The 22,149-nt window shown below is 55.1% G+C and overlaps 1 protein-coding gene and 1 long non-coding RNA gene across 2 annotated transcripts; both read left to right on the top strand.

Annotated features, from left to right (window-relative positions):
• Positions 1–1,936: 1,936 nt before the first annotated feature.
• Positions 1,937–5,174, top strand: IRF2BPL (interferon regulatory factor 2 binding protein like). The gene has a single exon (XM_034642474.1). It carries the CDS (start codon positions 1,970–1,972, stop codon positions 4,331–4,333), a length of 2,364 nt encoding a protein of 787 aa, XP_034498365.1. The 5' UTR covers positions 1,937–1,969; the 3' UTR covers positions 4,334–5,174.
• Positions 5,175–5,918: 744 nt separating this feature from the next.
• On the top strand, positions 5,919–21,850 carry LOC117795981. The gene is made up of 3 exons (XR_004620188.1): positions 5,919–6,235; positions 20,059–20,115; positions 21,495–21,850. It is a non-coding gene; the product is annotated as an uncharacterized LOC117795981 (long non-coding RNA).
• The last annotated feature ends 299 nt before the right edge of the window (positions 21,851–22,149 follow it).

Here is a 22,149-nt window from a genome sequence, read left to right as displayed (position 1 = left end):
CAGACCCAGTACATACAAGAATCAGTCGAACTGCTGTTACTACAGCTATGACCAGCGTATCTGTTCCACCATAAGCAATATGATGAGCTTTGGTCCCCTAACGGAAAAGAAATCATGGCCTTGCTCAGCCTTCTGGGGCACCACGGAATGAAATCACAGCACGTGAGGAAGAATTTTTGAAAGCTGCTACCCAGCTTTATAAAGAGATAGCAATATCATTAAATGCTGCCCCACCTTCTTTTATCAAACCCGGAAAAACCACTCACCTGTTTGGCCTCTCCAGCATCTTCTCCCTCTCCCTGCCCCCAACTGCAGCTGTGCGCAGCCAGTAGACTGTTTTTCCTTAAAGGCCTCCGGGTGCTCGTAGCTTCTTTAGACATGCAGCCAAAATTTTTAGAGTGCGACTGGGGGGAGGAGTAGCTCACCCTGAATTCATTTAGCTCTGTCGTTGAAACTCAGGTTCCTAGACCAGAGCACAAAAACAAACCGAAAAGGCAGTCTCTGGGCAAATGGAAAACAGCTAATTTTGCAGGTGCTTTGGCATCAGTGGTAGCAATGAATGCAACATCCATACCGGGGGGCGGGGGGGCAGGTGGGGAGGAGGTTTGATTACAGATGAAATGAGTAATTCCCTCTATGAAATTAGCAACGAAAATCTTGAAACTGGACGTTTAAATGTACTGCTTGGGGTGGGGTGGGGAGCGGGATCGGAAATGACGCTTGTGGTTTTTAAATGCGTTTTTACTTGGGAAAACCGGGCGGGGAAAGGAAAGGTCATCGTCTGTTTAATTTCCACCCCCCAGCCCAGGACGTCCAGCATTAGCTCGCCGGGCCTCAGCTGTTGTACACACACGGTGAGGGGGGAGGGGAAGGCGGAGGCGCGGAGGCGGGGCCGACTGGGAGGAATCTGGGCGCCCTGCCGCGCATGCGCCTTTCCCGAGCAACAAGTGGGCTCCACAGACAGAGGAAGTGTAAAGGGGAGGGAGGGGGGAGAACTGGTGCAGAGCATGGCGGTGACGTCAGCGCTCCGCCCGGGCGGCATCCCGCGCGGCCAAGCCGGGGACAGCGCGAGCCGCAGCGCGAACGGGAGCGCCGAGACGCGCCTCCGGAACGTAGAGTAACAATCACAACCCCACATTCCGGGCGAGTGCGAGCGGGAAGGGATGCGACCCGGGCCGAGGCGCCGCGCGAGCGCCCTGCAGCCAACGTGAGCGCCGCCAGCCGCGGGCCCGGGCGCCGGCCAGGCCTGGGGGCGGCGGGAGCCTGCGTGCGTGCGCTCCTCTGCTCTGCTCTCGTGCGTCCTGGAAGCAGTGGTCGCGGCGGCTCCCTCCGGCCGTGCAAACCCAGCCGCCGCCAGCGGAACGGCCGACGCTGCGGAGGGCAGAAGCTCCTCTCGGCTGCCACCCCCTCCCAACCCCCGGCCCTCCGGGGAAGCGGCGACTTCAGCAAGATTGGACCCGGGCACCGGGTGGCACTGAACCCTCTAGCCTTCGCCCCAGGGAGCCTGGCGGGGAGAGGACGCAGCTCGTAGGGGGGCCCCCCAGGGGAGAGGAAGAGACAGCCCCTTTCGAGCTTCCAAGCACCAGCCACTTCGGGGAGGGGGCCAAGAGCCAACGGCGGCCAGCACCCGGCACCCTCGCCCCCTCCCCTCGGGCCCGGAGCTTCCAGCCCAGGTCCGCAGCACCAGGAAGAAGGCGCCTGAGCTCCCTTCCCGACGACACAGCCGCAGTAGGAGGTGGGGGCGAGGAGCGGGCTGAACTCGTCCGCTGCCCCGGCGGTGGAGCCCCCGCGGAGAGGCGCTGCGCCGGCGGTGGAGACTCGCGCTCCCTCCAGCCCCTGGGGCAGAACTTTCTCGCCCCCCCTTCCTCCCCCGCAGCCGGACTCCCTCCCCAGCCGGCCAGTCCTCCCGGAGGAGAAGGCGCCGCGGAGACAGCCTGGGCGGGGGCCTACCTTCCCCAGGGCCGGCATCATGTCGGCGGCGCAGGTGTCCTCGTCCCGGAGACAGTCTTGCTACCTGTGCGACCTGCCCCGCATGCCCTGGGCCATGATCTGGGACTTCTCGGAACCCGTATGCCGCGGTTGCGTCAACTACGAGGGCGCCGATCGCATCGAGTTCGTGATCGAGACCGCGCGCCAGCTGAAGCGGGCGCACGGCTGCTTTCAAGACGGCCGCTCCCCCGGGCCGCCGCCGCCCGTCGGGGTCAAGACGGTGGCCCTGTCGGCTAAGGAGGCGGCGGCTGCTGCAGCGGCGGCAGCCGCCGCCGCACAGCAGCAGCAACAACAGCAGCAGCAGCAACAGCAGCAGCAGCAGCAGCAACAACAGCTCAACCACGTCGATGGTTCCAGCAAGCCTGCTGTGCTGGCGGCCCCGTCCGGCCTGGAACGCTATGGCCTGAGCGCTGCCGCCGCTGCTGCCGCCGCTGCCGCCGCCGCGGTGGAGCAGCGCAGCCGCTTCGAGTACCCGCCACCGCCGGTGAGCCTGGGAAGCAGCAGCCACGCCGCGCGGCTACCCAACGGCCTGGGGGGCCCCAATGGCTTCCCCAAGCCGACACCGGAGGAGGGACCCCCGGAGCTGAACCGCCAGAGCCCCAACTCATCTTCAGCCGCGGCGTCGGTGGCGTCTCGGCGCGGGACGCACGGTGGGCTAGTGACGGGGCTGCCCAACCCGGGGGGTGGTGGAGGCCCCCAGCTCACGGTGCCCCCCAACCTGCTGCCGCAGACGCTACTTAACGGCCCGGCCAGTGCCGCCGTGCTGCCCCCACCGCCGCCCCACGGCCTGGGCAGCCGTGGGCCCCCGACGCCCGCGCCCCCAGGGGCACCCGGGGGCCCCGCTTGTCTTGGGGGCGCCCCGGGCGTATCAACCGCGTCGTCCTCTGCGTCGTCTTCGACCTCGTCGTCAGTGGCGGAGGTGGGAGTGGGTGCTGGCGGCAAAAGGCCCGGCTCGGTCTCGAGCACAGACCAGGAGCGCGAGTTGAAGGAGAAGCAGCGGAACGCCGAGGCCCTGGCCGAGCTGAGTGAGAGCCTGCGCAACCGCGCGGAGGAGTGGGCCAACAAGCCCAAGATGGTCCGCGACACGCTGCTCACGCTGGCTGGCTGCACGCCCTACGAGGTGCGTTTCAAGAAGGACCACTCGCTGCTGGGCCGCGTCTTCGCCTTCGATGCTGTCTCCAAGCCCGGCATGGACTACGAGTTGAAGCTGTTCATTGAGTACCCCACGGGCTCAGGCAACGTGTACTCCAGCGCATCTGGTGTGGCCAAGCAGATGTACCAGGACTGTATGAAGGACTTCGGCCGGGGTCTCTCCTCCGGCTTCAAGTATCTGGAGTACGAGAAGAAGCACGGCTCTGGGGACTGGCGCCTCCTTGGAGACCTGCTGCCCGAGGCCGTGCGCTTCTTCAAGGAGGGCGTGCCCGGCGCCGACATGCTGCCCCAGCCCTACCTGGACGCCAGCTGCCCCATGTTGCCCACGGCGCTGGTGAGTCTAAGCCGCGCCCCCAGCGCCCCCCCGGGCACCGGGGCCCTGCCGCCCGCCACCCCTTCGGGCCGGGGCACAGCCGCCAGTCTTCGCAAGAGGAAGGCGTCCCCCGAGCCCCCGGACTCCGCCGAGGGCGCCCTCAAACTGGGCGAGGAGCAGCAGAGGCAGCAGTGGATGGCGAACCAGAGCGAGGCACTAAAGCTCACCATGTCGGCCGGGGGCTTTGCGGCGCCAGGGCATGCCGCCGGGGGTCCGCCCCCGCCGCCTCCGCCCCTGGGACCCCATTCCAACCGGACCACCCCGCCCGAGTCAGCCCCTCAGAACGGTCCGTCCCCCATGGCCGCCCTCATGTCGGTGGCAGACACACTGGGCACGGCGCACTCGCCCAAGGACGGCAGTTCCGTGCACTCCACCACTGCGTCCGCGAGGCGCAACAGCAGCAGTCCGGTGTCACCGGCCTCAGTGCCCGGGCAGCGCCGCTTGGCATCACGGAACGGGGACCTGAATTTACAGGTGGCGCCCCCGCCGCCTAGCACCCACCCGGGCATGGACCAAGTGCACCCCCAAAACATTCCGGATTCCCCTATGGCCAACAGCGGGCCCCTCTGCTGTACCATTTGCCACGAACGTTTGGAGGACACGCATTTCGTTCAGTGCCCATCCGTCCCCAGCCACAAATTCTGTTTCCCTTGCTCTAGAGAGAGTATCAAGGCCCAGGGGGCCACCGGCGAGGTGTACTGCCCCAGCGGAGAGAAATGCCCCCTGGTTGGGTCGAATGTACCTTGGGCCTTCATGCAGGGCGAAATCGCGACGATCTTAGCTGGAGATGTTAAAGTGAAAAAGGAGAGAGACCCTTGAACCAGGAGACAGCCACCGTCTCTGCCCCTGACCAGCTCCTCTCCGATCCAGAGGGCCCCACCCCCACCCACAGCGACCCTCCCTCCCCTCCCCCTCAAGATGTAGAATTGTGAATATAACAAACTGCAAAAAGTTAGTCTTATGTATAGACATTATTTTCGTCGTATGTTTCTATATTTTGAAACAAAAGGTATGTAACTTCTTCATTTGAAGGATAAGCTGGTTTGTGTTAAGCAGTATAATATTGATTGGGTCATTTGCATCATTTCGTTAGCATTTATTTGGTGGCAGAGTGTTTGCCTAGGTACAGAATTAATAGCCCTTAGCAACGACTGCTGCTGGTGTGTATTTTTGTAAATGTTATGCACTCTCTGAAAGGAAAAGAAAACACAAAAGAAAATGACTTTTTTTTTTTTTTTGCCAAGGCCAGTGTTGCTGCCTAAAAAAAAAAAAAAGATGCTATAAAATGTTGAAAGCTTCTTTCTAAACAGCCCCAAGAGTTGAAGTCTTCACTTTATTTTGTTCCATTTTGTTCTGTTTTGTTTGTTTTTCTGTTTTGTTTGCAAAATGGTAAGGGGGGGGTGTTGGGGGGGCGGGGTGTTTTTTGTTGCAAGTTTGTGAGGGAAAATGTTTTGGTTTGTTTCTACTGACCTGAATGTGTTGGATCTTCACGTGTTGTTTTGTTTTTGCTTTATTGATGCACGGATGCTTTTGAACAGTAGAGCGAAATGCTAGACATGGGGAATCTGCTCTGTTTGTCCTTTATACATTTCTGTAGTTAACAGAACACTGTAATGTGCCTTGGAGCTTAGTAACTTGTAATAAATTCAATTGATATTAATTCTGCCCCGAGTCAGCAAGTATGTTTTTCTAGAGCGAAGGCCACATAGTTCCAACACAGGGGACACCTTCCCTACCAACATAGAACACAAATGCTGGTGCCTTTGCAAACCCTTTGAGGAGGTGGCATCTGTAGAAGGCCCTGGGCTGGCTGACTGCTCCCCCACCCCCACTCCCCCGCCCCGTACCAGGCTATTTACATTCACCTCTTGGGGCGGGACAGTTGCTGACTAAGCAATTTCTGTTTACTCTTCTGCATTTCTTATTTTCCCGATGAGCGCCCCAGCTGCAAATGGCATTGTCAGGAACTCGCCCTGTGGCCTCCAGTATGTGCTGATCCCCAGTGCAGCTGTGACTTGTGCAAGTGGGAAAAACAAAAAACAAAAAAACTAGGATGCTTTGCCTCTTGGATGTGGCAGAAATAACACTTACTGCACATATAAAGCAAAAAATGCCACAGAGCTGGGAGCTGTCAGTGGAGGCAGGCGGGGTGTGGGCACCAGGGAAACAAATGCATGTACTGAGCCAGGAGAGTTGCCAGCAGCTTCCAGCTGATGCATTGGAAAAGCAGTGCCACCTCATTCATCACTCACCCCCCCCCCACTCCTTTATGATAAGTATTTCTTAAGGCAGGACACTTCGCTGGTCGGAAGATGATTGTGGGGAATGGGGGAAGAGAGGAAAAAGCCAAACCCAGTTCCTGAGGCAAAGGTCACTTATGACACCAGATAAAACCCATTTCCCACCGGTGAGGAAATTCAAGTATTTGTCCAATCAACTTTTTGGCGGCATTTGTGAGGTCCAGAGGGGTAGGGAAGGGGACCAGGACTGGAATAGTCCTTTAGAGCCTTGAGCCCCCTTGGCTGAGACCAGACTGGAGCTCTCCCAGAGCTAGGGCAAGGCAAACAAACCTGGCTTGGACCTTGTACCTTGTGCGAGGCAAGTGGAAGAGAGCAGAAAACAGGAGGTAGGTAGCAAAACAAAACCGATCTGAAATTCATTCCTGGTCACACCTGGACTCCCAGGACGGGTGCATGCCGGGCCAGGACAGTCCCCATCCAGGTGAGGATTAAGCAAATAAGGGGAGAGACTTGGTGCCTCACCCTGCTCCCATCAAAGAGGGCGCAGGAACAGGAGGGTAGGGAGGTGGGTATGGGTGCAGGCATGTTTGGGGAAAAGCAAATCACTGGTTAGCCCAGAACACCGGTGTGGAGGTTGGGTTGGTGTTGGGACTCGCTGTTAATAACACCCTTTTAGTTTCTGTTCCTGCTTCGCCACCACCATCATTGAAGAAGTGGAAACCATGATTGTGTGTGTGTGCGTGTTTTGGGGGTGTGGATAACTGGCAATTGATGGATCTGCTGCAGCCTCTTAATCCTGGTACATGGGAGGTGCCTGTCTCACCTCTTTAAGAATCTCCCCACATATAAATAGATATGCGTGTCAGCTTCCTGCAAATGTGTCCGTGCATTTTCATCGGCTGCCAAGTGTTGTATTGGTGCTTATGAGTCATGAAACCTATTTTCATCCTCAGGGGTAATTAACTTGGGGGTGATAATGCATAGCAGACTGTAGGAAGAGTTAATTCTAAAACCCATCCTTGCCTGGCTACCAATCACGCATTTCACTTAAAGGTCTGGGATGGCTTTTCTCATAAGCTCATTAATAAAAACCAAGCATGTTTCGCCTGGAAGATCCTCTGAGGTGCTCCCAACCCCCACTCCCAGCACACACACTCTGAAAATGGGTAAAGCTCAGCAGCCCGAGAATACAGAGATAGAGTGTCACGGGTGTAATTTAACCACCACTGAACGAAGGAGCCTGGGTGCCGCCACAGCACGGAACTGCGCATGTGAACTTCGATGTGTGGATTACCTGTCCGGATGCCGACCCTGTGAATCCAGTCCGGTGGCTCCGGGTGGGGGTGGGAGTCGGTCCTGTTACCTGTCTCTGGGGGCCCCTCCGCGGCTGGCGGCCTGCCACCGTGTCTTCATTGCTGTGGTGTTGTGTTCAGGAACTTTTAGGATTACAAGACCCTTGCGTTAGTGCACAAGAGGTAGGGAAGGGGCCTGTCATTAGAAGCTGAGAACAGGGGCGCCTGGGTGGCACGGCGGTTAGGCGTCTGCCTTCGGCTCAGGGCGTGATCCCAGCGTTGCGGGATCGAGTCCCACATCAGGCTCCTCTGCTTTGAGCCTGCTTCTTCCTCTCCCACTCCCCCTGCTTGTGTTCCCTCTCTCTCTGGCTGTCTCTATCTCTGTCAAATAAATAAATAAAATCTTAAAAAATATATATATATTAAAAAAAAAAAAAAAGAAGCTGAGAACAGCCCTTCTTGTTGCTGGGTGCATTATTAGCGGGAGACCAGTAGCTGTAATAATGAGGCATCCAGCAAAGGCGGCCGGTTTGGTTTCACTGAGGAAGGCTGCGTTGATGAGGCCTGGGGGAGAGGAGGGAGGGAGTGGGAGGGAGAGCGAGGGTTGGGTGGAACTCAGGCTGGAAGTGAATTATAATGGCACAGTTAATTAAAGTTTACCATAGCCGGGGGCCATTTGTTAAATGGCGGCTCTCCCTTCTCTTTTTTGGAACCCTGTGACCTTTCTCTCTGCTCTGACCCATTCAGCCGCTAGTCTGGTTGTCTTAACCGCTCTTGCTTTGATCCCCAAGCTAGATTCCCCCTTCCCCAAGGCTTTCCACATTGCACGCCTAGGAAGCATTTTCTTCTTCTGTAGGTGAGGATGCTTATGGATTCAGAGATTCAGACGGAGATCTCTGGATGACCCTAGGTTTCTTCATCGCCCCTGGATGGATCTCCCCAAGTCCTCCATTTCCCATCCATCTCAGTCCCTTCCCCCACAGACCCGAGGTGGCCAACATTTAATAATCTATATTGTATTTACTTATATGTATTGTTTGTACAACTAATCCAAGCTGGATATTTCTTTTAGTGGCACCGGGATCAGGCAAGGAGAGTTTTGAGAAAATGGGCAGATGGGGGTCATTTTTTGACCTTGATCTCTGAAGACTACACCATAGGAGAGGGCCACTGTGTCCCGTATTAGCATATGAACCCACTCTGCTCCCATGGGCGTGCATGCCCACGTTACCAAGTGTAAGATTCGTGGGTGAATTTTCACGTGCGTCCAGCCCAGCCTGCTGATATAATGACTACTGAAATTCACTTTTGTTTTCTCTCAGACTTGATCAAATCAAGGAAACGAGAACTGGAAATGCCCCTACGGTCATCTAGTGAAGTGCTTTCTAAACCTTTCTGAGATCAGAGACGCGGTAGAAAAATCGGATAAACATTATGGATCCTTCCCCAGAAAGTGCAGGTGCCCTCAAACACATGGATTTGCATACATTTTCTTTCCTTTTTAATATCAATTTTATGTATTTCTTTTAATAGATAAACATCTCTTTGCTTCAAAATTCAGAAGGTGCAAAGGGGAATAGAGCACTGTAAAGACTTTTTGGTGCCATTGGCCCCTCAGCCACCCAGTTCCCTTCTGCGATGCCACCAGTGTTACTCGATTTTTAAAGGAGTCTGTGCACATCTAAAGCCCAGCCACAGAACCTGAGATCAGAACTTAGGTCTAGTCCGTCCACCTCGTGAAGTTGAGGCTGCCAAGGCATGGAAAGGGGGAGTAAATTGCCTACGGTCACGCAGTGGCAGAACCTGGACTAGGTCCCTGTTACAGAACAGCTCTAAAGGACATTTTCTATTAAAAAAAAAAAAAAAGGACACTTGGCTTAACTGCAACAGTGTATGAGAAAAGGTGATGATGAGAAGGAGTGTGAGCGCCTGGCGGGGGAGGGCTCAGTGTTTTCACTAACTCTTGGGGGACTAGGAACAAGCATTTGTCCCTTGGTCTCTTGTAGCCATTTCACTTGGGGATGGGGATGTTCAGAAGTTTCTAGGTTTCCGGCTGTAAACGTGAGGGGAATCTGAACCAGTGAAGTCTTAACCTTTAAAATGTGGATCTTCACGCCACCTCCCCCCTTGCCGATCAGAAACTTCTGATGATTTAGACAGAGAAGCAACCATCTGGGTACAGAAGTAAATAGGAGAAAGAAAGATCAACCAGGACTCTTCCTGCCTTCCCTTGAGCTAGTTGGGGGCTTCTCTCCTCTCTCCCTGTCACCCTGCTCTGCCCGGCCCTCTCTCCCTGCTGACAAAGAGGGAACAGAAGGAGACAAGAGGCACCCCACCTGCGGGGCCATGTGCTCCGTGGATGCACACTCGGCCATCCAAGCGTTTGGCCAGCCTAGGAGGAAGGCATGATCACTCCCATTTTACAGATGTGCCAACTGAGCTCAGAGAGGTTAAATACACGAGGCCATCCCTGTTGTGTAATTCAAGTCCAGGGCAGCCTGGAGCCTGGACTCTATCCCCTGATTCCTGGGTTGTTTCATGCAAAAGGCTTCTGACTTCCAACCCTTAGAGCCCAGGAAATCCAGGCTCAGAGCTTACTTCTCGACCCTCAGCCTTCTTTCATCTTCCAGAGCCTCTGGGTGAGCCTGGCCAGTGCCCGTGAGCAAGGCTGTGCACAGGAGGGGCTGTTGAGAAATCCCTAGGAGAGGGGCTCTGCGCTGAGCGCACGGAGTCTGTCTCTCTCTCTCCCTCTGCCCCCTGCCTCAGACTCTCCCTCTCTAAATAAATTAATTAAATCTTAAACCAAAAAAGAATGAGCCCACCTCTGTCTCAGCTTTGACTGGACAGAGAGGTGGGCAGGAAGCAAACGCGGGTTCTCATTTCTCAGGCACGTTGCCCCACTGGGGCACATCAGCCTCATGGGCCACTGTGTTCTCTGTTAGTCTTGCTTGTTTTAGAGGAAAAGAAGTGGCAATGAACTCTTGAGCCTGGCCTGGCTGTCCTGTCTCGTTGGGGTCCCAGGTGTGCATCCTCCCCGTATAAGAGACTGCGCAGTCTGTATGCAGTCTGTGTTTAGTTTTGGGGTTTGGTCCAGGAACACTTAGCTCTCTGTGAGCACCATTATGTGGACCTCCAATGGTTGGGCCCCCAGTCCAGGCTAGACTCAAGAGAAGTCTCCCTGCCTCCCAGCAGGTCTCCTGTTGCCTGCAGACACTTCTCAAGCCATGGCTCTGTAGCAGTTAGTTCTTTTGCACATCTGAGGAGGTCACATCTTTGCTTAGAGACCTCCCTTGGCTCCCTGTTGCCCTACAGGATAAAGTCCAAATCCTTGACTCTACCATTTCCCTCTGCTAAGGGTAGGGTATTTTAATTTTTAAAAGATATTACAGGGACGCCTGGGTGGCTCATTTGGTTGTGTCTGCCTTCAGCTAGGGTCATTGTCCCAGGGGCCTGGGATCGAGCCCCACATCAGGCGCTCTGCTCAGCCCCCTATTTGTGCTTGCTCTCTCTCTCTCTCTAGTGTTCTCTCTCTCTGATAAATAAATCTTAAAAAAAAAAGATATTACATATACATGGTTTAAAAAAAAAAAGATAATCAAAGCGCATGAAAAGATACTCAGTGAAAATCTGGTCAGTCTCCTTCCACTTCCAGGCCTTCAGTCCTCCTCTCTCAAGGGGAAAACTGCTGGCAGTTATCTGGGGTATATTTTAGTATTAGATGCACAAAGAAGTTTATAATATGTATCCCCTGGGAATAGATCCTGGGACAAGCCAAGGATAAGAAGGAAGGTCCAAGGCAAGGAACTGGAGTTGGGTCAGAGCCCCAATCTGGGTCTGGGGTATCCCCTAACCCCACAGCTAGGGATTAGCTGTTATCCTTCATAGACTTCTGGACAAAGGGTGTGTGTATGTGTGTGTGAGTGTGTGTGTGTGTCTTTGGCCCTCACACAGTGCACCTGCATCACTGTGGTATGTTGGGCTCCTTAAGTGAGGTTTAGAGGGGTTCTCTGGAGGGAATGGGGGTGGGGAGAGGCAGGGCAGTGACCACAAAGCCCAGGTATCCACAGCAGTGTCCAGAGCCTTTCTCCTCAATAGCTGTGTCCCCTTCCTCTCCCAGCACCCACGACAGACAGCTGGGTGAAGCCAGCAGAATTGCTTCCCCAGGTGACAGACCACGAACCTGTGACTTAAGGAAAGAGCAGGGGAGGAACATTATTGAGTGTAACCTCTGGAGCTGACAGTGGGTCAAGCATTGTCATACACTATTTCTCTTTTATGACGGCTGCTTGTTGCTATCACTCTCCCGTGACAGGAAAATACCCATAGGAGGTACTGTTATTGCCCCCATTTCCCAGACAAGATAACCAGAGCAGAGAGCAGTAAATACTTCGCCCCTGCCTGGCCTCCCTCCTTCTCTCGTGCCTGCAGGTGCTGCACTGGCACCTCCCCCACCCCCGCCCTGGCTCCCACACCTCCCTCTGCAAACCCTTCCAGGGAGACCTGGGTTTTGTTGCGAGGAGTGAGGGGCGGGTCTCTGAAATCCGGGTGCCCCGGGTTAGTCCGGCCGCCTCCGAGAACAGGCTCGGGTCGCTGGGGGCGCCGGGGCGCCGGGGCGCCAGGGAGCCGCTGGCGGCCAGCACCCGGCCAGAGGCAGCTGTGGAATGCCGGCCACGTGAACGCGGAGGAATTAACTCTGCGCCCCTGGGTCTCGGCCCAGACGGTCACGTGACCACCTCCTACAAACTACCCCCCACCCGACCGCCCGCCCCTGTTCGTCCGCTCCGCTCGGAGCTGTAGGCCCGCAGTGCTCTGTCTGGCTAGGGCCAGGCCACCAGTTCCTGACTCACGGAGTTGCCAGCATGCCCAATTAGCTAGGGGCAAGGGAGCCCTCTGGAATTAGGATCGCTTTAGGGATGGGCGAGAGAGAGGCCCCTGGGAGCTTCTCAGGGTAGGGCAGAAAGGGGGAGAACTGGGGACCCCAGAGCAAGAGCTGCCGTGGAGCGCCCCCCTTACCTGGGATTAAACTGCCGGGCCAGCCCGGCTGCCCAGAGGCAGCATCTTGGGCGTCAGCCTGGTCCTGCCCCAGAAGGGTCTCCATGCCACTTGGGTGAACGGGACAACTCAGCTAGGGCTGGGGCTGGGGCAGGCAGGGCCAGCCCTAGCAAGGCTCAGGAAGCTGGCATCCTCATCAGCCTCAGGCACAGCCCGTGCCTTATAACTGACTCCTACCTGGGCTCAGTCTTGCTCCTCCCCTGCAGAGGCAGAAGGGGTCAGCAGGTGTCTGCCAGCCACGTCTGCTGCCTCCAGCACCCTGGGGAAAGGGAGGGCCTCTGACAGCCTGCACCAACTTTCTTAATCCCATATGGTTCAGGTCAAGCCCTTCCCCCTGGGAAGCCACTGAGTCAGAGCCTGCAGCCTCCTTATCTCTTCATCTCCTGTCCCACCTGCCGGTGGCTTCTTCCCAGGGCTCTCTCTCCTCCCCACTGAGGCCAAGTTCTGCAGCAGAGTTCCTGTTGCCTCAGGATGGCAGAGGCTGCTGGAGACACCTAGAGCCCAGGTTGTTGCTTGTCTGAAAGGTTGAACCCTCTTCTTTTGGCCCCCAGCCCCTCTGTGAAAACAAATAATGCAAGTCGACAAGTCTCTCAGTGAATGTTGGCGTTGGTGCTACCCTTATACTTGCTTGGCTCAGGTGCCTTCTCCCCTCCGTGCCTCCACCCCTCTGCTGGGAGGGGGAGGGGATGAATACATGTTCTGACCACGGGGCCACAGGAGCATAGACGGGGCCTGTCCCATCTGGGGCACTGAGAAAGACCCCTTGCAGAAGGTTGGGACTATAAAGGAAGGAGAGAGAGGGGACAGAGGGGCTAGGAGGCAGGAGATGATGCTTCCACCAGAGAAGGGCGAAGAGTTGGCTTGGTTTCTCTGGTGTGTGGGGAGAGGGGAGGCGGGACCAGCAAGCAAGGCCTCCTGAGCTAAGCTGAGGAGCTTGGAATTAATCTTAAAGGGCCTTTGAAAAATGTGAGCAGAGGGACGCCGTCTGATTTGCCGTTTGAAAAGATCTTTCTGGCAGTAGCGTGAGGACTAGATTAGCCCGGAAACAGAACCATGGCTGGGGAACCAGCTAGAAGGCAATCGCTGGATCCAGTCAGGAGGTGATGAAGCTGAAGTAAGGAGAGGCTGTGGTGTAGGGAGGGGTGCAGAGGTGTTAGGAGGAGAGAAGGCAGGCTCTCCTGCTGAGAGGAGCTCTGGTACAGGAGGGACAGGCAGAGGGAGGAAGGAGGCAGGGCTAACCCTCAGCTTGGGTGCCCAGGGCATCCAGCATGGAAGCAGGTTTAGGGTAAGAGGTCTGGTCCCTTTTGGACACTGGCCTGAGGTGCCACGGGCCAGCTAGGGGGAGATGCCAGGTGAGTAGGTGGACATGCCCGTCTGGAGTCTGTAGACAGGTCTGGGCAGGAGTTGAGAGAGGCTTTGTTCCTTGTGGGCGGTATTGGAGGTGTGAGCTTGGATGAGGTCCCTGAGGGAAAGGGGGCAGAATGACAGGTCTATGGAATACTGGGGACCCTCACCTTCCAGGGCTGAGGGAGGAGGTGAGTAGCGGGAGAGGTGGGAGGACAGCCACAGGAAGTAGTGTCCCGCCGGCCGAAGAAGATGCTGCAAGATGGAGTCGGGGAAAGGGCTGGGTGTTGGCTGAGAAGGAGGAAGATTAGGCAGCAGGGCGGTCGCTGGAGACCCCGGCCAGCGCAGAATGTGCAGGATGGCAATGGTGGGCCGTGCAAGGGCAGCAGAAGACCCAGCTTGCCCAGAGTCTTGGCTCTGAAGGGAAGCAGAGAACCTGGCAGCCAGGGGGCAGGTGGGAGGAGTCTCTCTGATGCTGAGACAGAAGCACGTCTATAGGGAAGGGCTAGTGGAGAAGGAGAAGTTGAATATACCAGAAGGGGCATGGTGATTAATGAGTGACAGACCCCAAGAGAGGAGCCGTCCAGGAGAAGCAGCATGGGGCTCCGAAAAGTCAAACTGGGAGTCGCCATTTACATAGCACTTACTATGTGCCAGGCACTGTTCGAAGTGCTTGCCATACGCTAACCTGCTTAGTCCACACGATAACCCTACAAAGTGGGGGCTATTATTATCCACATTTTACAGAAGAAGGATCCAGACATAGAAAGGTTAAGTAGCTTGCCCAAGATTACAAACCTAGCATGTGATGCCGCTGGTATGCCAGGACTTGAATCCAGGCACGGTGCCTTCAGAACCGTGTTGTAGTCAAGAGCATGGATTCTGGAGCCGGACAGCCTGGATTTGTATCCCAACTCCTCCACTTACTTGCTTCACCTCTCTGTCCCTCGGTTTCCCCACCAGGAAAATGGGCATGAGAATTATACCTAATTCATAGTGCTGTTGGGTGGATTAAATGTGTCAAAGCCCACAAAACACTCAGAGCAGGGCTTGGGCCAGAGAAAGCACAAGGTGGAGGGACTCCCCTGGGACAGAACTGGGTGCAGCGGGAGGAAGCCAGCATGGGACTGACGGAGGGCTTTTTGTATAGTGTTTTTCTATCTATGGGCCCTCTCCTGGGTCTGACAGGGCTTCTCGGAAGCAGGTTTGGGGGCTGCTTGTGCTAGAGTTGAAGCACTCATCGGGACTTCTTTGCTCTGCTCAGTCACTATGGGACCTTCTTCGTGTCACCGTGAGCCTCAGCCTCCTCCCAGGCCGGAAGAGGCGGTGACACCCACCTGCTACCACATCCGACAGAAGCCCTCTCTACCACCTGTACAGACATGGATAGAGCAGGGGCCAGGACTGTTCCAGAGTGAAATTAGTAGTATTTTTCTTTCTTCTTCAGCAGAGGGCCTAGATGCTTACTAAATGTTGGTCAGGTGAGGAGAATGGGTGTCTCCAGCAAGGACTGAGGAACAGGTGAAGGGGGGAGGTGCTGGGATTAATTAGTCAGAAGAGGAATGCAGGTAGAGCTCCCTCTCCCCTTCGCTCCATAACGTGGACCATCAGGTGTCCTTGGGGGTCACTTGCCTCACCCCATCTAGGACAGCACTCGCTCTGGGTTGATGGGCAGATCCCTGGTTGCGTGGTCATGTGACCTGCAAGATAAGAGTCTAGGGTGGTGAGTCCCTGGGGGTGACTGGCTGGGCCTCCAGGCCTGTGGAGGGTCTGCTTTCCAAGGCCTGTACTTTTATGGCCCCTTGAAATGAAACCCACTTGACTTGGCGATATGATTTCCCCAGTTAAGGGAGGAGTTTGTTTGGGGGGATAACGTGGGTTCTGGGCAGGACTGGCCTCATGGGCATGGACCTGAGCAGTGACGCCAAGTCCCATTTTAGAAAGGCATGGTTTAATGCTTTGATGTTGCCATCTTGAAATTCTTAATAATTTTGAGCAAGGGGCCCCACATTTTCATTTTGCTTGGGCCTGCTAATTAGGTCGCACGTCCTGGTTCTCGGGCCTGGGGTGCTTGTCTGTATCCTTGCCTGTAATGAGTATCGGGGGGCCCACATCTACATGTGGCAGAAGCTGAGAGCAGCATGGCCTGGCCAGAGGGGTGGGGGAGGCAGTTTGTGGCTTTGGCCCTCCAGAGGCCCGGAGCTGGGGTGAGACCTCTAGTATTGAGTAAAGCATGCTGGACAGTGGGGTTTGCATCCTCACGCTGCCACCAGCCAGCCGTGTGCTCTGAGCGGGTAATGGCCATCATCTGTAGCAGAGGGATGGAGTGACCACATCACGGGGCAGTACGAGCATTCAGTCAGCTACTGTAAGGAAAGTACCTGGTTCACAGTTGGTGTTTAGCAAATGTTTGCTGTCAAGTGCGCGGTTGGGGTAGAAGGCTATTGGGATTGGGAGTAACATGCAGTCTGTGAGAGAAGAGGCCGGAGGCCCCTCTCTGTCATCCTGGGAACCACCTTCCAAGAAATGGGTGGCCAGCTCCCCCTCCACCATCTTTGGCCACTTCTGGCCAAGAGCTTTGCCATTTCCAGAGTGAGCAGAGGGAGAAAAATCCCACCTCTGGTCCAGTGGTTGGAATTTCAGGCTGCCAGACCTAGTTCTGGGGCCCTGCGGGACCCCACCCCTTGCTCCCCCCACCATTCCACACCCTAGTTTCCCAAGACCCTGTCTGCTCTAACATAGACCTCGCTCCGCGCACAGTGGCGGGGCTAGCCCAGCTTTCCCTTCTCTCCGGAGGGCCTCCCCCTCTAGGGGACAGAGCTATGGGCTGAGGTCACGCGCTGCCCCCCCCCCCCCCGTTTCAACCCCCTGGTGTTCCCACCCCTTTTCTGATCCTTGATTTACCCTGAGCTGGATTAAGACCTTTAAGCAGCCGTGAGAGCTGAGAGGTTGAGGTGTACCCCCCTCCCCTGCCCGCAACCCATCTACATACTAACTCAAAATAAAAATCACTCTAAACCTTAAAATCAGTGTGAGGAAGTCCAACAGACTTCTGATTTTTTTCCCAGGATGACTACTTCCTTGCTATTTTTGAAATACTAGGAATCAGCCCTTTAAAAAAACCAAATCAAACCAGAGCACCGTTGATGCCCTTTTACCGCCAGTGCCTAAGCACATGCTTAATCTGTCTGTTGGGCAACCTGGCCTCGCCTGCCCCCTCCCCTGTGCCAGAGCCGGACAGAGGACTGGGGCATTGGGTCACTCTGCCCAGAGACTCCCCCCTCCCCCCTTGCCCCCGGGGAGAGGGAAGCCCTGGGCCAATCAGTCGCTGCTGGGGAGGTGACGTCAGGAAAGCCCAGAAGGTTCCACTTCCTCCCGGGCCACGGGTACACCCTCTCCTCCCCACTAGAACAGCCAGGGCCAGCCCGGGCCCCCGGCCAGCCCTCCAGCTGGCCAAGGACGGCTGGGCTGTGTTAGTCCCCAGGCCTGCTGCCCTGCACGCCACACCTGTCAGGCAGGTCTCCCGGCCCCAAGCCACTTGCCCTCCCTGTTGGGGCGGGAGCCAGCAAGTGCTGGGACTTCTTCTGTAGACTGGCTCTTCCAGATCCTGCTTGTAAACCCTGGTGAAAACTGAACCCCACATGTCTGACAAGGAGGGTGCAGTGGTGGGAGGTAGAGAAGGCAGGCGGAAAGCTATGCATGGGCAGGAAGACCAGGCCTCCTTAAGCACAATCAGGAGCACCCCTGAAAGAGAGGCTGATGAGCATCCTAGAAAATTCTAAGTGGGCGGGACCTTTCAGAGCGTTTCATTCTGCAGAGAAAACAGGCCTAGAAAGAGAAGGGCAGACAGTTTCCACATGGTGACAAGCAGACAAATGGCAGGTGTCTCAAGCCTCCCTTCTCTCCGAGTGAGGCAAGAGGACAGTCCCCTACCTCCTGTCTGCTCTTCCACAGCACTACCCGACGAAGTCAGGGGCACCCTGCATCCCCTGCCTGCTCCCCCGACTGCTCTCTTGCTCAGCTGGCCCCCACCCACTCAGCACCCCGCACCCATCCAGCTTGTCCTCCCTCACCTCACCAAGGGAACATTCATTGAGTGTCCAGGCCTGTACGAAGCCACGGATTCTTCTCGGTAATAAACCAAAGCCAGAGGTTCGATGTTTTCTGCGGGAAATTTCACATTCCAGGGGAGAGAAGGAAAGAAATGATTGGATTTGGAGCCTTTACAAGTGCAGGGCTTTTCCCCTACCAGACTCTGAGCCTTAGAACAGCCCCTTGTGGGTAGCTCTATCCCAGAGACAAGCCTCTGAGCCAGAGTATCAACGCTTGGGCTCAAGGTCTCCCCGCAGGCACTCTGGGCGCCAGAGTATGTCTCCCCCCGGTGTCCTTGCTTCTGCAGCTCTGCCACCTTCCGGACCCGCTTCAAGCCCGAAGTGAGCGGGCTGCATGGTCTCCTTTCATCTGCATGGCGCCCACAGCTACTGCGATCCCGCCTTTTCACAGAGGGAGAAACTGAGGCACAGGGACTCCCAACTAGAAGAAGTGGACCTGGAATTTGAACCCAGGGGGCACAAGCCGAGCCCTGCCCCACACCTCCAGCCCCTTGTCCCCTGGCCTGCCATCGTGGCCGGTGGGTTTCAGGCCAACAGCTCCGAGTCTCCCCAGGGAGGTCAGGGGCTGTGGGTCCTCCTTCTGAAGCTGATGTTGACAGATGGCTACTGTGGTGAAAGGCTTGGCAAGGAGGAATGGCAGATATGGGCTAAGGGTGCAGCTTGACATGTGTGTCTTTTGCTCTCTTGCCCTTTTTTGGAGTTCTAGCATTGTCCTCATTGCTCTGGGGGATCGATTAGGTTGCATGTTTCCTTCCTCCCTCAGGGCTCCCCCCAGAAAAAGCCATAAAGTACAGAGATGGGGTGTTTGGAAAGAATTCATTCAGGCTTTGGGATTAGACAGAAAGGGATTCAAAGTTCTTCTGTATTAGTGATCTTGGAGAAGTCACTCAGAGCTTTGAATTTCTGTTCTGTGAAGCAGAAAGAATTGTGCTTCCTTCAAAGCACGATGAAGGGAATCAAATGAGATAGCAAATGATTGTGGACTACTTATGAAATCCTCTCTGACTGTTGATCATGAGGCGTGGATGTTATTATCGTCCTAAAGGAAGAGGTCAGTGTGGGGGTTAGGGAAGGTAGTTGAGGGAGTGACAAGCTAAAGGCTGAGAGGCTGTTGACAAAGTGAATTGTGTCCCAGAGCCCTGAGACGCTGGGCGACAGGAAGAAGGCTGCAGATGGACCGGGTCTTCGCCTTACCTGGGAGCTGTCCCCTGTGCCCTGGGGGAGTGGGGTAGCAAGAAGCTCACTTTGCCTGGGTTGCTGAGGAAGGGAGCAGGTGCTCACACTGCCCCAGGCTGGAATGCACCAAGGGACCCTTCCAGAGTGCAGGGCCCGAGCGAGGGCGGGCCTATTGCCAGACGGGAGCAGTGACATTCACTTCCCAATGGATTCCACCCCAAGAGTCCCCCCAAAGAGGGGCTCTCTGACCTGTCTGGAAAGCTGTCTGGAAAGCTGACCTGTCTGGAAAGCTGACTGGCACGTGTCAAGGGTTTTTGTTTCCAATGAGCCTGGTAGCTGTGGGGCGATTGGAGGGTATAAGGAACGTGTCTAAACAGAGCCAGGGATCCGGAGCTGGAGAAGGAGGAATTATGTTACCGTTGACCTCAGCCCCCTGCAGAGGACGCATGAATGAGAACCAGAAGGAGATACCAATCTGGTTGAGGTAGGTCATGGAAATGGAACGGTCCCTGACAAACAGGAGCGTCCTGCCCCCCTCTGCTGAGCAGATGCTTGGGTTATCTGGGAGGAACGAGAGATGTAATCACATTCTCAGAGTCAGGAAGCATGGCCTGTCCTTGCTTTACTGGGTCTTCTAGTCAGTTTTCATTTATTCAGCTTTCGGCATGTGGTCACAAAAAAGCCAACGACATGAGTGTTGAGAGGCTCAGCCTATTGGGGAAGAGTTCCAGAAACACACAACTTGGTAGTGGAGGGGCCACTGTTTTACGTTGGGCACTTTGGCTTGGGTTTTGACAAGTGAGTAGGAGTTCAATGAGCAGGGAGTGGGGACATTCCAGGTCTTACTTGTCCAACGTTTAAGAAGCCAGCCTTGTGCAGAATACCAGAGTGCTGGGTTGGGCTCTAAGTTGGCGGGAAAGCATGACTCAGGAATGAAGCCATTCTGGGTCTGATGGTGAATCTCTCCGATACCGCAATGTTGACCTCTGCCGCACAGGTCAGGCCTCTAGCATTTCCCTGTGCTCAGCTGAAGAAAATTTGGCCCCGACCAAATTTTTCTCTCCGCGGAAGCCATCCAGTGCCTCCATAGCTGGGGTGCAGAGGTCAAGGGAGGACATTCTAGTGGTGCTGCGGAGAGTGAATGCTCGGATGGGAGGCCTTCCACGCCGCCCTGACCGCACCTGCCGGGCACCTTCATCCCTCTTACCCTGCTCTTGCCCGGTCCCGAAACAGCCCAGCTGAAGCCTGACCTGCCGTTCTAGTTCTCTTGCTCGGCTCGGTGGTTCAGAACCCAGACTCCTACATGGCCATCTTTCCTCATTCCCTAGGTCCTGAGCTTGCACAAACAACCTGATTGATTCTGCAACCCCCTTAGGGACTCTCAGGTAAGTCCTCGTGAACCACGGAAGTGCCTGTCCCAGACCAGCTGTGTGCCCACAGGCACATGGCAGAGCCTGGGTTCATCCCTTCCAGGACCAGATGAACCAGCGGCAGCGCAGAGCCCGGGCAGCCGGCGCACCTGGTCTTTTTGTGGCCGCAGCTCCTCGTTAGTTAAACAGCAGGGAATGCAAAGCCATGCAAGGGTTTGGTCTCAGCTGAATTTTTTCAGTGAATTAAGGGCATATCCAGTTATCGTGTTTCCCTCTTTTACCTCTCTCCCTCAATATGTATATGTATATATTATGCATATATATAAAATTTATTATTATTATTTTTTAAGCGGGCCCTATGCCCAACCTGGAGCTTGAACTCACGACCCCAAGATCAAGAGCCGCGTGCTCTACCCCTGAGCCAGCCAGGCGCCCCTGCGTCTTAGCTCTTTTCAAGTTAGGGTTTCCACAGGTGGCAAGGAAGAGTGGGGCTTCATTACCTGCTTCTCCAAAGGGAAAGGCAAGACACTGAAGAGTGATTTGCTCACAGTGCCTGTATTTAACAGATCCCTAAGGACTACCAAGTACCTACCAATTTCTAGTCCAAGCATGGGGGATTCGGGAGGAAGCAAAACAGAGGTCCCCTCCTCAGGAAGCTCACATTCTGGTGGGCAGACCGATGACAAGTAAATACGTCCAAATATGTCAGGTGGGGTAAGCGCCAAGAAGATGGATAGAGCAGGCAGGGGGAGTGATTGACAGGTTGGAGAAGAGTGTTGTCATTTTATACAGGGGGTTCTAGAAGGCCCTGCAGGTGAGGTGACATCAAAGAAGAGACTTGATGTAGACACGAGGCAGGAGTGTTCCAGGCCAATAAACAATGTCATCATAATCACACTGTACCCTACTCCCCGCTTTACCCTGTCTGCCTCTGGCTGCCTGTAGCTAAGCAGTAACTCTTTGAAAGAAGGAATGACATTTATTCATGTTGGGCCTTCTGTTCTGAACACAGTCCACACGCTGTTTGCGTGTTCCTGTCTCCCCCTCTAGAGGGTCTTTCGTAATACAGAGTGCCAGTCCAGGAACATTGCTTGGGACAGAGGAGAGCGTTGGTGGACTGAGCGCCTTGCAGACAGAATGCACGAGCAGAGGCCTGGGGCTGGGTGTGCAGCACAGGCCGAGAGCAGAAGCACATCCCAGGAAGGAGGCAGGAGTGATCTCTAATTCCAGTCCCTGCAGTTGATTTGGTGGCTCTGGGTTGGTCTTCGACAAAAAAATAATTGCAAACATCTGTATCGTGTCAGCTGCTGTCCTAAGCACGTTGCATACGTTAATGGATTTAATCTTTGTGAAAGTCCTAGGTGACAGGTGTTATTATTGCACCCATCTTACAGGCCAAGTTTCTGAAGCATGGAGACCTGAAGTGATTCAGCTATGGTCAACGTGGCTAATACTTGGCAAGATGTAAACCCAAGAGCCCCTGTTCGTATCCTTACCCCGGAGATTTATACTCCTTATCCTTACCCCCCTAGACTGGTCCCCTTGATCTTTCCACTGGAGTGTTTGTGCCCTCAGAGTCTCTGGGATAAGCCAAAGTATTTTTGAGATTCAACTTCCAGAAAGGTCAACAGTAAGCAAACATTTCAGAAAAAAATTAAACTTTAAGTCATTTAAGACATTTTTATGCAGCCGTATGTGACCGTGAATAATGCAAAAAACCAGGTGAATTTTTTAGATGAAAAAGGAGGCTTCCAAGAAATGCCACCCTGTTGGTGGGTTGCAGGGTTTCTGTCCCCAGGCCCCCTACCCCTAGCCCCCAGCCCAGGGTGAACTGTCCTCATCTGTGACTGCCCCTCATCTCAGCACAAGCGTGTGTGTGCCCATGCATCCATACAGTTACACACACACACACACACACACACACACACACACACACACACGGAGTCCCCAGTCACTGTGACTGTCTGGGCAGAAGTGAGTCATGGACCATGTCAGGCTGGGAGGCAGTAGGAAGTGTCGCTTTCTCATTCTTCTTCAGGCCTGGGTAAG

The sequence above is a fragment of the Ailuropoda melanoleuca genome, chromosome 14 (assembly GCF_002007445.2).
Source record: "Ailuropoda melanoleuca isolate Jingjing chromosome 14, ASM200744v2, whole genome shotgun sequence".
Lineage (NCBI taxonomy): Eukaryota > Metazoa > Chordata > Mammalia > Carnivora > Ursidae > Ailuropoda > Ailuropoda melanoleuca.
Note: the sequence above shows the minus strand (reverse complement) of the source record. Positions and strands in the feature narration are given on the sequence as shown.